General features: G+C 30.6%; 1 protein-coding gene across 1 annotated transcript; it reads left to right on the top strand.

Moving 5' to 3' along the window:
• Nucleotides 1–10,054: 10,054 nt before the first annotated feature.
• On the top strand, nt 10,055–10,394 carry BDCG_16460 (uncharacterized protein; the record flags this gene model as incomplete). Its single annotated transcript, XM_045425690.1, has 2 exons — nt 10,055–10,076; nt 10,111–10,394. 2 exons carry the CDS (start codon nt 10,055–10,057, stop codon nt 10,392–10,394), a joined length of 306 nt encoding a protein of 101 aa, XP_045274242.1.
• Between the last annotated feature and the right edge of the window lie 3,383 nt (nt 10,395–13,777).

Raw genomic sequence — 13,777 nt, 5'->3', positions numbered from 1 at the left:
GAAAACAGCTATTTCACTATTATATTCTGTAACTAGCAATCTCTCAAATACTTCAATACATGCAAAGATTGTATTATCTGCGTGTTTTTGCAATCTGAAGTCTTTTTCATCATAATAGATGTCTTCTATATGGAAACACGGTTTCCATGTGATGATATTTGTATAGAAATTCAGAATGTAAGCTGTGTTAATGAGATTGACATTGAACTGCTTATCTGCTTCATTTATCATGATTGTTCTAACAGTTTCATAATCTTCAACTTTAGTGCTGGAATTGTCTGTATAAACTTCCGCATTCTCATTCACAGGTGTAAAGAATAGGAAATGTGTTTGATTATTGTATATATGCTGTTCCGCGCCAGTATCAAAGATCCAGGAGTTTCAGAGATAGAAGTGTGAATTTAAAGAGTTCATCAATATTTTCTGAATCTGTTGATTGATAGATTGATTATCAAAGAATTGATAATTGAAGAATTGATGATTGATAGATTGATGATTGATAGATTGAGAAACTGATTGCTTCAGAATCATTTCTTCTAGAACTGCTTCATTAACATCTATTATATCTGTATTCATGAATGAATCTCTAGATATCACACAATCAACACATCTCTTCAATTCTTGATTTTTAAGAGCTTGATTAATCTGAGTTCTCTTCTCTTCATTTTCCTTTCATTCAGGTGGCTTTCTTGATGAATTGAGATAGTAGCACTGAGTGTATTAGTGACAGACTTCACAGATGCAGTTTTCAAATGTCACTGATGATAATTGCTGAGATCTTTCATTAAGAGTAGTGAAGTTCATAGGTTTATCTTCTTTGAGAATACTCATTTCTCTATATCATTTCTTGAAGTTCTTAACTAACTCTATCAAAGATATGACATCTTTATCTCATCAGACATTCTTAGTTCATGCTTCTACATAATCTGCATTAATAGCTAGATTTGCATTTAAGAAGTCTTTCTTCAAGTTGAACTGTTCAGCTATATTCATCTCTTTAATATCATCTTCAATAAGTGATCAGTCATTTAATCACTTCTCTATATCTTTGTTTTTCAGTGCTTTGCAGAGATTATGATATCAGGTTCTCACATTATCTTGATAGTTCACAGTTGTGAAGAAGAGACAATCTCTTAATAAATAAATAATCTACTTCACATCATCATTCTCACTACATACATGTTATAGCTCTGCAGCATTCACTGTTCTTCATATGACATCTCATATCTTTGTCATATCTTCATTCAATTTCTCATATTTCATATATTTGACTTTCCACGCAGTGATCTTGATATCATATACTATCTTGATCTACGTGATGACTTCTTCTGAACACTCGGGTTTCAGAGGTTCTTCTAGTTCAGAGAAGATATCAGGTTTATCAAGATTAATGAAGTCTGATATCTTCTTGTTCTTTGCATATTCTAGCATATGCTTGTATCAAAGTTTTCAATCTTTCAAAACACTAAGGTGAACTGTCACACTAGACATTATCTTGTCTGTCATATCAGTTATATTGAATGAATTGAGGAATTGATTCAAGTATTTGAGAATAGATATGATCAGAATTCAGAGTGTATATCAGTTGAGTATTTCAGAATATATATAAGTCAGAATCTATCTTCTCAGTTTGAATAATAGTTATCAGTTTGAATGAGAATTGAGATTGATGCTCAATCATCTCAGTTCAAATAATAGTTATCAGTTTGGATGAGAATTGAGATCAGTGTATAATCATCTCAGTTTGAATGATAGTTATCAAATTTAAATGAGAATTGAAATTAATGTATCGCGCTTCTCTTCAGATGCTGCTTATCAGGAATCGGGTATAACAGTTGAGTAGATCAGACTGTATACAAATGAGAATTAATCATCTCAGTTTAAATAATTGTTGTTAAATTCAAATAAGAATTAAAATTAGTGTATCATGCTTCTCTTCAGATGCTACTTACCAGGCTCATAACTATCAGAATGAGTGTCACAGATGAATATGTTAAAGATATATAAATCTTATATGTATCAAGATCTGCTTGTTATATTATTTATACACTATATAATATCTATTTCATACAAAAGATAGAGCTATTTATAGTAAAATATATGTGAAGGTCAAGAGAGCTAGCATAAGCGAGTATTAGATAAGTATTGTAGTAAGTTAATAATAATAAGAAATATTGTAGTAATACAATGTTGATGACGTTCAGTAGTGTATGACCTCTTTTTCCTGACACGGATTTAATGTATCCCCTGAGGGTTTCGAACTCACACGCCTTGGTTTCCCACGCCAAGGCGCTACTGAGTGGCCGCATTAACCATTCAGCCACCGGGGCAGAAGTATATATAGTATCATAAGCTGTTTCATCTTAATTAACTAATATCTTTGAATTCAAGAGTCAGTGCTCTCAGTTCATTCAGTGAGTATCTGTTATACTAAATAGTCTATCTTACTCTTATTAGAAGAGAGCATATATTATCAAGTTCTGACTGTCAGAATAATAGTGTATTGTAAAATGAAAGCAGCTTAAGAACTCAGATCATTACATTTATTATTCAGTGAGTTTATAAGTAGTTATAAAGTACTTGAGATTCTTATAATCTGTGATTATCTCAAATTTAAAGATACTTTGAAGTTCAGAGTCTCATTCTTCTAGATAGTGTATAATTGTAAGAAGTTTCTTATCATAGATCTCATAATTATATTCAGTGAGACTCAGTTTCTTAGATATAAAGACACATAATTGTAAAATATCTTTATTATTGTAAGAGGCCTACGCCGAATAGATCAGTATAATATTATAGATCTTATGTAACAAAGATAAAAACATTAGAGAAGAAAAGAAAGAGAAAGTGTGAGAATCAGCAATCAAGATGAATATTTATATGTGTATGTAATAGTGTACATAGTGAAGCTTCAGAGCAGAAGAATATACACATGTTCATAGCAGCTGAGAATCGGCAATTGAGAATGACTGAGAATTGAAGTATACATGTTTGTGACGGCTGAGGATCAGTGATTAAGAATGGCTGAGAATTGAAGTGTACATATTCAAGAATGAAGTGATTGAAATCTGTGAAGTGTAATGAAATAGTCTATATAATTGATTAAGTGCAGCTCATCACACTAGCTCTCTCTTTTCAGAAGCAGTTCTCATCAGTCAAGAACTGCTATTTCAGATAATACAGAACTCAGAGTTCAGATCAGTTGATTATAGTCAACTCATTTCACAAGATATTATCAGCTGTGACTGTGAGATCTCTTATCAAGAATATTCTCAATCTCTTACTTAAGCTCATGTCACGCTCCCAGCCGCGCCAAGGCTCCGTTGCGGTTTCACACGGCTCATCGCTTTCATGCGGATGATTTCATCCTGTTCAAACTGGTTTCTAATCACTCTATAACATCATTCAGATATATCATAGAAAGATTCAATCAATGAATATAAGAACTCTGCTTCTATATAAGATCAGCAGATTACTCTTTCTTAGTAATGAGATGCTACTGAGATATCACTTCAGCTATTCTTACTTATGAAATGAGAGAAGAGTATTCACTCATTATCTATATAGAATAGCTAGGTATTGACTTCTTATTAAAGAAGTTGATGATTTGTTTTTCTTCTACTGAAATATATATAAGAGTTACTGTGTGTCTTATACAATCTTCTTAGTATACTAAGTATCATATCTGTGATATTCTTGCAATAACTCTTTAGCCTATAAGCTTGCTATTTAAGCAAGATAGTCAAGCTTACTTATACAGCTTCTTAAACAACTATCTCTATATAATACTACTGACTAGTCACTGCTTCAGTTCTGTTATATTATAATTTGAATCACTTAATCTGATTATATATTTGAATCAGTTAAGCTCTAACAGACTGATATGATCTCATGTATCTATACTGAGATTAATCTGATCTCACTCTCTGAGAGAAACACTACATTATTCTCTAGAGTGTGTACATCTCTACTCTGACAGAAATCTGAGATTTCTGAATCTGCTGTGCATTTTGACATAAGCTCTTCAACTGCTCTATCATCACTGCGGCCTCTACACACCTACATCTATTATGAAGATAGAGAGATTAAGATCAGAGATTCTCTGAGATACAAGAAAAACATCTTATCTGAATTTCACAGCTTTATTTACACTCTTGAACAGAAATTCTGTCTTAATCTGAGCCAGTATAATACTTATAAGATATGAGTAATATACATTGTCAACCTTCTTGAAGGCATCTCTGTGACTACTTGAGCTATCAAGAAGAGAGAGCTTGAGTGTATCAATGCTATTATAACTTGAAAAGAATTCAAGAACTTTCTACTGAATCAAATTGAAGATCACTGTAATCACAGCTTTATAATAATGCAGTATTTTAACTTATTATATCAATGAAATGATAAGAATTCTTCTGATTTCAATACAAAATTTGAAGAATATTAAGAGAAATTGACTGATGATTTAAATTAATTAAAAATACAGCTTTATCTTGTAAAGCTGACTCACAAGATGCAGATAATAATATTATAATATCAGAGTTTATCAATCAATTGTACTGAGCTTGTTAATCTGACTTCTCAGATCTATTTGAATAATCAATTCTTTAAGAAAAAGACTAACAAGATTTCTTCTAAGCAATCAATGATAGAATCTAAACAGTATCATGACAGCTTCAGTGTGAAGAAAGTAAAGAAGAATTTTAAGTATTCTGATTCTTCACTCACTGTAAAGAAATGTTAAAAAAGATTTGATAAAGATCTCTGTTTCAACTGTGAAGCTGATAATCACTATATCAGTGATTATAAGAAGCTGAAGAAGAAAAGAAACTGAGAAGATATCTTCTCAAAGTTAACTTCTCTTCTGACAAATGTATCTATAGAAGATAAAGAAGAGAAAGAAAAGAATTAACAATTCTTATATCTCTGAGTTCATGTTATAATCACAATGTATACTCTGAATGAGAAGATATCAATGAGATGTCTACTTGACTCTGAAGTAAATACTAACTTTATATTCTATTCCTTTTCTTTGATGAAGAGTTGAAAGAAGATAGATCTGTCAGACTATGTGAAATTTACTAATGAAATAAAATGTCACTGTTTTAACATAATTTAAGCAAAGTATGTAATCACAGACTTAGAAGAAATCTTCAAGAAGAGCAGTCTGCTTCTTCTAGACTGACCGCCGGGACCATGAATTTCATGTTTGATCTCATTTGATCTGGTCTCATACATTTCTTGGCGTGAATCCCGCTAGGACTAATTATTAAATAAACATGTAAAGTGACTATATATCAGATCTCAAAATGAAACCATGACTTGAAAAAAATAAGAAAGTGGTTCCATTTGGTCCCATTTAGTCCCATTCTTAGCATAAAGTTACTATTTTTAGACATTTTAAGGTTTTTTTTAGACTATTTTTAATTTTTTAAAAAGTAATGCTTTTTGATAACACTTAAATGAGATTTAAAGTCATTTAAATCAATAAAAATAATTTAAATTGAGAAGTGAAAATCATGGTCTCATTTGAAAAATGTGACAAGAGTAGACAGTAAGTCTCACTGAGACAGTATGAAACTACTATTTAATGTTAGAACCGTGTAATGAGATCTGTTGAATTGATAATGAGACTATCAAAAATTCTGATTCTGATTTCAGACACGGTCACACGGTCAGTCTAGCTTCTTCACACAGTTAATATTATAGATGATAATATCATTCTAGGTCTTTTATAATTGAGAGAAAACAATTCTCTCATTAACTAAGTCACTCAGATATGACAGTATCATCTCACTAATGAAGAGACAGTGATAGAGAAATCTGAAGACTTTCATCAGAAGAATCTTGAGAAAAAGATTGAGTTGATATACTGTGTAGTAGATGATTGAGTCTTGAGAATAGATAAAGAAGTCATCATTCTTACTGCAAGATTAGCAACAGTATTTATCATTGAAGATAAATGTACATAATATCTCTTTATAAATTTTAAGAATGTCTTTTTAAAAAGAGAAGCAGTAAAGTTTTCTGACATCAAGATATGATATAAGATTTGTCTTAAAGACAGTGTAACAGTGCTGTATGAGTCTCTTTACAACTTGTCTGTAAAGAAATTGAATGTTCTGCACAAATATCTTGAAGAAGCACAATCAAAGAACTGAATATATTTATTAAAGAGTTCAGCAGAGACATCTATACTCTTTATACTTAAGAAGAATGATAGGCTACACTTGTGTGTAGACTACAGAGATTTTAATAAGATGATGATTAAGAATTACTATTCATTACTGTTAATTGATGAGATAATTGATTGATTATCTGAAGCAAAGATGTTCTCAAAGATTAATATATAAGATGTCTATCATAGAATCAGAGTTAATAAAGACAATGTTTGAAAAATGACTTTTCATATCAAGTACAGTAATTTTAAATATCTTGTTTTATCTTTTGATCTTTGTAATACTTCAGTTATCTTTCAGATCTATATAAATAAGGCACTGTAAGGTCTTATTAATGTCTTCTACATAGTATATCTGAATGATATTTTAATCTTCTTGAAATCAGAGAAAGAATATGATACTCATATTCAAGAAGTGTTGAGTCACTTAAGACAGTATCAACTCTATACAAACACTGAAAAATACTTATTCTACATACAGAAAATTGATTTCTTAGATTATATTATTAGAGTGAATGACATTTCAATAGACAGAAGCTGAGTCTCTGTCATTGAGAACTGACTGACATCACAGATATATCATGAGATGCAGATGTTTCTAGAATTTGTGAATTTCTACACATGATTCATCTATGCATATTCATAGATTACTGTCTCTCTTACAGATCTGTTAAAGAGAAGTGTGAAAGACAGAAAAATAAGACTATTTATTCTCACTCAAGACACTGTGCAGATGTTTACAGAATTGAAACAAGCTTTCACAGATGTTATAATACTGAATCACTTTAACTCTGACTTACTCAGTCAGTGTGAGACTGATACATTCAGAAATGAAATCTATGAAATCTTTTCACAGTTAACACTGAAGATCTTTCAATGTTGAAAGAATCAGAGAATAATTACTTCTGAGAAAATAGACAATGAATTGTCTATAAGAGAAGGCTTTTTTATAAAGTTTATAAGACACTGTGAATAAAGATCAGTGATCTTCTTCTTCAAGAAGTTATCACTCACACAGAGAAGATATGATACTCATAATCAGAAGATATTAGTAATTGTTAAATTCTTTAAGATCTGATAATCTTATCTTCAGAGTAATAAGTACTCAGTGCAAGTTCTCACTGATTATATAAATCTATGTTACTTCTTGACAATAAAGAGCTTGATAGAATGTCAAGTCAGATGAGCAGAGCTGCTTTCAGAGTATAATTTCTATATCTGATATTATTCAGATCAGTTTAATCCTGCTGATACACTGTCTAGATAATCTGATTATAATATTATTAATGTAAAGAAGAATTTTATAAAAGAATTTCTATCATCACTGTAGAAGAAGCTGACTGCAGAGAATTGAGATTCTCTGAAGCTCAGAAACAGCACTGAAGAGACAGCTGCACAACTTAGTATAAAAGATGAAAGAAAACCTGAATCTCTGTAGAGAACTGACACTGAAGATTATAAGCTTCTTATATTATATTTTATAATTATTGAATTGATAAAGAATGAAATGATCTATAATCTTTCAATCTGACTACTTTTGAAATTTATTAATAAGTTATAGAAGAGGAATATCTCTACTGCAGCTTGAATTCAGAAGTTAAAGAAGAAAGAGTCTGATTTAAACTTGAAAGAGACAGACTCTGAGCAGAATGATACTGCTAAGAAATCAAGTTATTGATAACTAGAAGAATATAAACTTCTACTGCTGAATAATTCAGTCTTTGTCTCTTATAGCAGAGTGATGTATTAGAAGTTATTGAGAATTTATCATAATAATCTCTATACAGAGCACTTCAGATTAGAGAAGACTAAGAAGCTTCTAAAATATAAATTTATTTAAGACAAGCTTCAAACAGATGTCAAAGAGTATATTGAAACTTGTAATATCTATCAAAGAATAAAGATCTCACAGTATAAGTAATATAATAAGTTAATATTACTACCTATTTCAAAGAGCTCATGACAGAATCTATTAATGAATTTCATAGTTAATCTGCTGAAGTTAACAAGAGTCAAAGAATATAACTTGATTTTAATCATTATTAACTACTTTACAAAGATAACTAGATATATTTTTATTTATAAAAAGATTAAAGTCTCTGAATTAACTGACCTGTTTTTAGATATTATTATTTATAATTATAATACTCTGAAATTGTTAATAACAGATTGAGAATCTCTCTTCATCAGTAAATACTGATCAGCTTTTTACTATTATTTTATAATAAGATATCTTCTCAGTACTGCATTTCATCTGCAGACTGATTCTCAGACTGAATATCAGAATTAGATACTAGAATAGCATCTTTAAGTGTTTTATTTATATTATCAGAATGATTGACTCAAACATCTTCTAACTACTAAATTTATATATAATAATGTAAAGAATGTAATCTTAAAGATATCTTCTTTCTATACTTATTATAAATATAATTCTTCATTACTCAGTGATATTGTGAACAATATTTTAAAGAGAAGAATAGATAGTCAGAATATTAGATAGATACAGAGAATAAAGTATTTCTCAGTATTAGAAGTAAAAGTGAGATTAAAACTTTTAAATAAAATTTATAAGAAGATAGTAAGAAGCATCTACTGTACTCAGAAGTAATAGATAAAATACTATAATTAAAAATATCTTTCAATGAAGTTCTTGATAGAGAATTAAGTACTACTTTCAGCAAAGAATATCAAGATAATAAGACTGTGTAAGAAGCTCAGTGAGTAGTAACTAGAATCTTTCTCAGTAATAAGAGTGATAAGTAAACAGATATATAAGTTAAAATTACTTATAGAATTGAAATTAATTCATTCTGTTTTTCATATTTTCTATTTAAAGCTCTATAAGTAACACTCTGAGACAGAGCTGTCTTGACTGAATAATATTAAGATTGAGAGTGATACTGAATATCTTATAAAGAAAATATTGAATAAGTGAATATATTATAATAAGCTTCAATATCTAGTTAAATAAGAAGATTATTCATTGTCAGAGAATTTATAAAAATTACTTAAGTATTTGAAAAATGCTGAGAAAGAGATTATAAGTTATAAAATAGCTAGTAGAGACTGCTCTGTTATATATCAGAGATATTAAGTAAGAATTACTATTTAAAACTTCTTATTTTTCTCAAAGAGTTTTTTAGAGATAATCTTATAATAATGAGCTGATATCTTATAGACTCTGTAACACTCTTCTTCTATTTTCTCTCAAAGAGTTTTTTAGAAGTTTAATGAGACTATACAAGTGTAAAATTCCTGAAGCAGTTAGAGAAAAGAAATATTAAAAATTAATAAAAAGATTAATATTATTAATCTACAGACTGCTGCTATTCTAATATAGCTGTAGTCTGCTGAAAAAGTAAAAAGAAGAATCAGAGTCTACTTATTAATAATCACACTCTTATCAAACTCATTCTTCACTGTTGAAGTCTCTGACATTAGTATCTTTATCTGCTGAGAAGTCAGTACTGCAGTACTGTAGAGAAGCATGCTGTAGAAGAGTATAAGAAATACTTAAAGTATTAACTTATTAATTTATAAAGTATCTTAATTATCTACTTCAATTGAAGTGAGATTCTCTTTAATCAGTGATTAGTCTCTGTGATACTTTTAATAACAGTGCTGACTAATCTCTTCTTGAGACTGGTCATTCTGAGGTGTTTTTTTATCTTGAAGATTCATGCTTTTATCTTCTTTTGCAGATGAGTAAGAGAGATCTTCTCAGCCTTGATGAAATTCATCAATACTTGAAGCTCTGAGACTCTTACTCTGTACTGCTTGAGTATCTAGGCTTCTTGTCAGAGCTGACATGACATCTTCCTGTGGAGAAATACTTACAGAGAGACAGGAGTTGTTGTTGCAGGTACAATGAAAACAATGAGAGTGAGAGGAGGGGCAGGTGTATAAAATCCCCCCCTCCTTCAGCTGCTTAGCGCAGCGCAGGCAGGTGGCGGTGCTGGCCAGAAGCCGCACCGGAGCCTCTCCACGGGGAGAAGGCAAAGGAACCGCGGGACCCTGCGGACCCAACCCAGCGGACGCAGACGCACCGGCCGGCAGAAGGGACGACACCTCACTGCAAGGCACAGCAACTACCGCCGCGGCCGCAAGAGAAGCAGGAGGAGGTGTGGCAATGAGAGCGGTGCTCCCGCGGCTCATTGACGCCGCTGCCTCCAACCTGGCTTTCTTGGCAGTCACGGAGGCCGCAGCCGCACCATGAATACATTTGTTATTCACTAGAAAATGTCAGAATAAGCCTCTTATTAGACTGGCCGCCGGGACCATGAATTTCACGTTTGGTCCCATTTGGTCTGGTCCCATACATTTCTTGGCGTGAATCCCGCTGGGACTGGCTATCAAAAAAACAGGTAAAGTGACTATATATCAGATCTTAAAATGGAACCATGACTTGAAAAAAATGAGAAAGTGGTCCCATTTGGTCCCATTTAGTCTCATTCTTGGCATAAAGTTACTATTTTTAGACATTTTAAGGTTTTTTTTAGACTATTTTTAATTTTTTAAAAAGTAATGCTTTTTGATAACACTCAAATGAGATTTAAAGTCATTTAAAGCAATAAAAATAATTTAAATTGAGAAGTGGAAATCATGGTCTCATTTGGAAAATGGGACAAGAGTAGACAGTAAGTCTCACTGGGACAGTATGAAACTACTATCTAATGTTAAAACTGTGTAATGGGATCAGTCAAATTGGTAATGGGACTATCAAAAAATCTGGTCCTGGTCCCAGACACGGTCACACGGTCAGTCTACCTCTTATTGTCTCTCAAGAATGATGCTCCCATGCACTCACTATTACAGGTGAGAGGGAGAAGAAAAATGTGTCACAGAGAGAGAGATCTTTTTGAAAAAATCCTGTCACTACTGTTAGCTTTGTCTCTAAAATATATCACTTTTACAGGGAATTTCATATATAGAATGAAATATGTTAAGAGATCTATAAGTCACTTATTAACTATATTTTTCATATTTTAAATTAATATATAAGAAACTCACTTATCACATGTTTAATTTAAATGAAGATGAAAAAAGAAAGATCTATACAGTCAGCAGAACAACTTATCTATTTCTTTATACAGTATACATACTGTTAATCAGTTGACAACTGTTACTATATAATAAAGATAATTTCTAATCTGATAATCTTAAGAGTATAGAGACTATACTCTTAAAGAGAAGAATATTATCATACTCTCAGCTGTGTTAAAACTCTGTTACAGTTTCACATAGTTTATTACTTTTATACAGATGATTTCATTCTGTCTGAACTAGTTTTCAATCACTCTATAATATCATTCAGATATATTATAGAAAGATCTGATTAATAAATATAAAAATCTCACTTCTATACAAGATCAGTAGATTACTCTTTCTTAGTAATAAAATACTACTGAGATATCACTCTGACTATTCTCACTTATAAAATAAGAGAAGAGTATCTGTTCATTATCTATATAGAATAGCTAGATGCTGACTCTTTATCAAAGAAGTCAGTGATTTGTTTTTCTTCTACTGAAATATATATAAAAGTTACTATATGTTTTATACAATCTTCTTAGTATACTAAGTATTATATCTGTAATATTCTCATAATAACTCTGTAGTCTACAAGCTCACTATTCAAGCAAGATAGTCAAGCTCACTTATACAGCTTCTTAAACAACTATCTCTATATGATATCACTGACTAGTCACCGCTTCAGTTCCGTCATATTACAGCTCATTATCTTATTCTATGATGTCTGGTGACTGTCAGTCAGAAGTCAGTTGAGAAGAGTATAAATCAGTGATAGTGCAGTGAAGCAAGCTTGTGTAAAAGATATTATAAATCTCTGATAATATGTTAAGATAGTAGTTATAACTATCTAGAACTTCTATCACTTCATACTTAATATAGTAGTAATTCAGTGTATGAGATGAATATGTAATCTATATATTCTTAAGATTTAATCATACTAAGTCTTCTATCTTATACTGCTTAGCAGAGTCTCAGTGAATATTGATTTAATTCTCTTAATCTTGTTTTATAACTGTTATAATAACTTCTGCTCAGTCACAGATATCTCAGAGCTTTATTACTATATTATCAGTGATCTGAATCAGACTGCAAGAGTTCAGTATGAACTGTATAATCTCTAGAAGATTTAACATGTTCATATAATAACTATATATAAGAAAGAATGAGCTTACATCTGTTGAAACAGTATCTTAATCATTGATAGTAATCTCTGTATATAGAAGCAGATAGACTGACCGTGTAACTATGTCTGAGACTAGAATCAGATTTTTTAATAGTTTTATTATCAATTTGACTGATCTCATTACACAGTTTTAACATTAGATAGTGATTTTATACTGTCTCAGTGAGACTTACTGTCTACTCTTGTCACATTTTTCAAATAAGATCATGATTTTCACTTCTCAATTTAAATTATTTTTATTGCTTTAAATGACTTTAAATCTTATTTAAGTGTTATCAAAAAATGTTACTTTTTAAAAAATTAAAAATAGTCTAAAAAAAACCTTAAAATGTCTAAAAATAGTAACTTTATGCTAAGAATGAGACTAAATGAGACCAAATGAGATCACTGTCTCATTTTTTTCAAGTTATGATTTCATTTTAAGATCTGATATATAGTCACTTTACATGTTTTTTTGATAGTCAATCCCAGCGGAATTCACATCAAGAAATGTATGAGATCAGATCAAATGAAATCAAATGTGAAATTCATGATCCCGGCGGTCAGTCTAGAAGCAGATCATGTTAATTATCTTATAAGTAATTGCAGAACTTGCAGAGATAATTCTTTACAGTCTGAATTATCTGTTCTGACATATTATCAGTCTCAGAGTGATAGACAGTTAACAGATAGTATATAATCTTGAGAATTTAACAGATTCTTATTCAGAGAGTGCTCATGAATTAACAGCTTTGATTCAATACTATCAATCTCAGTAATTCATATATCTGATAGAACAGACTCTGTAGAAAAGCTTCAGTGACTTATTTAGTATTCATCTTATCACAAGATTTTAATATTACATCTTTGCTTAATCAATTCATGATGATTAGAATGTTTCTATAATTCTTACTCTTAGATAGATTGACAGTGAAGTCAATTGCTACATCTTATCAGATTCTATTAGAAATATCAAGTAATTTCAGTAGATTTTGTCTACAGTTGTTTTATGAGATAATAGAAGAACAGCAGTTACAGTTTCTAACAAAGTATCTGATACTGTTTAATATCTCAGATTAATAGAACTCTTAGAAGATTATTCTATACAGTTATTCACAGTCTGAATAATCAGTTATATACAACTCATGCATCTCTTGCATTATTCAGATATATAAGAGTTCAGAGTGAGAGACTCAGTGTCATTCACAGAATTGTAGAGTATTATTATCATCAATTAAACATTCTGAGATATTGATTCTTACATATAATTCTGAGAGAAATTGAGATGCTTCTTGTTATACTGCTTCAGTGAGTGCTTGAAGAAGTTCATCAGTTTAAGCTGCTGTATGCTATAGCTCATCTAATGTAGATTTAAGAGAAGTTAAGATATCAGTGACAGTTCTAAT

This window comes from Blastomyces dermatitidis (genome assembly GCF_000003525.1).
Source record: "Blastomyces dermatitidis ER-3 genomic scaffold supercont1.2, whole genome shotgun sequence".
Taxonomy (NCBI): Eukaryota; Fungi; Ascomycota; class Eurotiomycetes; order Onygenales; family Ajellomycetaceae; genus Blastomyces; species Blastomyces dermatitidis.
This window is presented reverse-complemented; position numbering and strand designations above follow the sequence as displayed.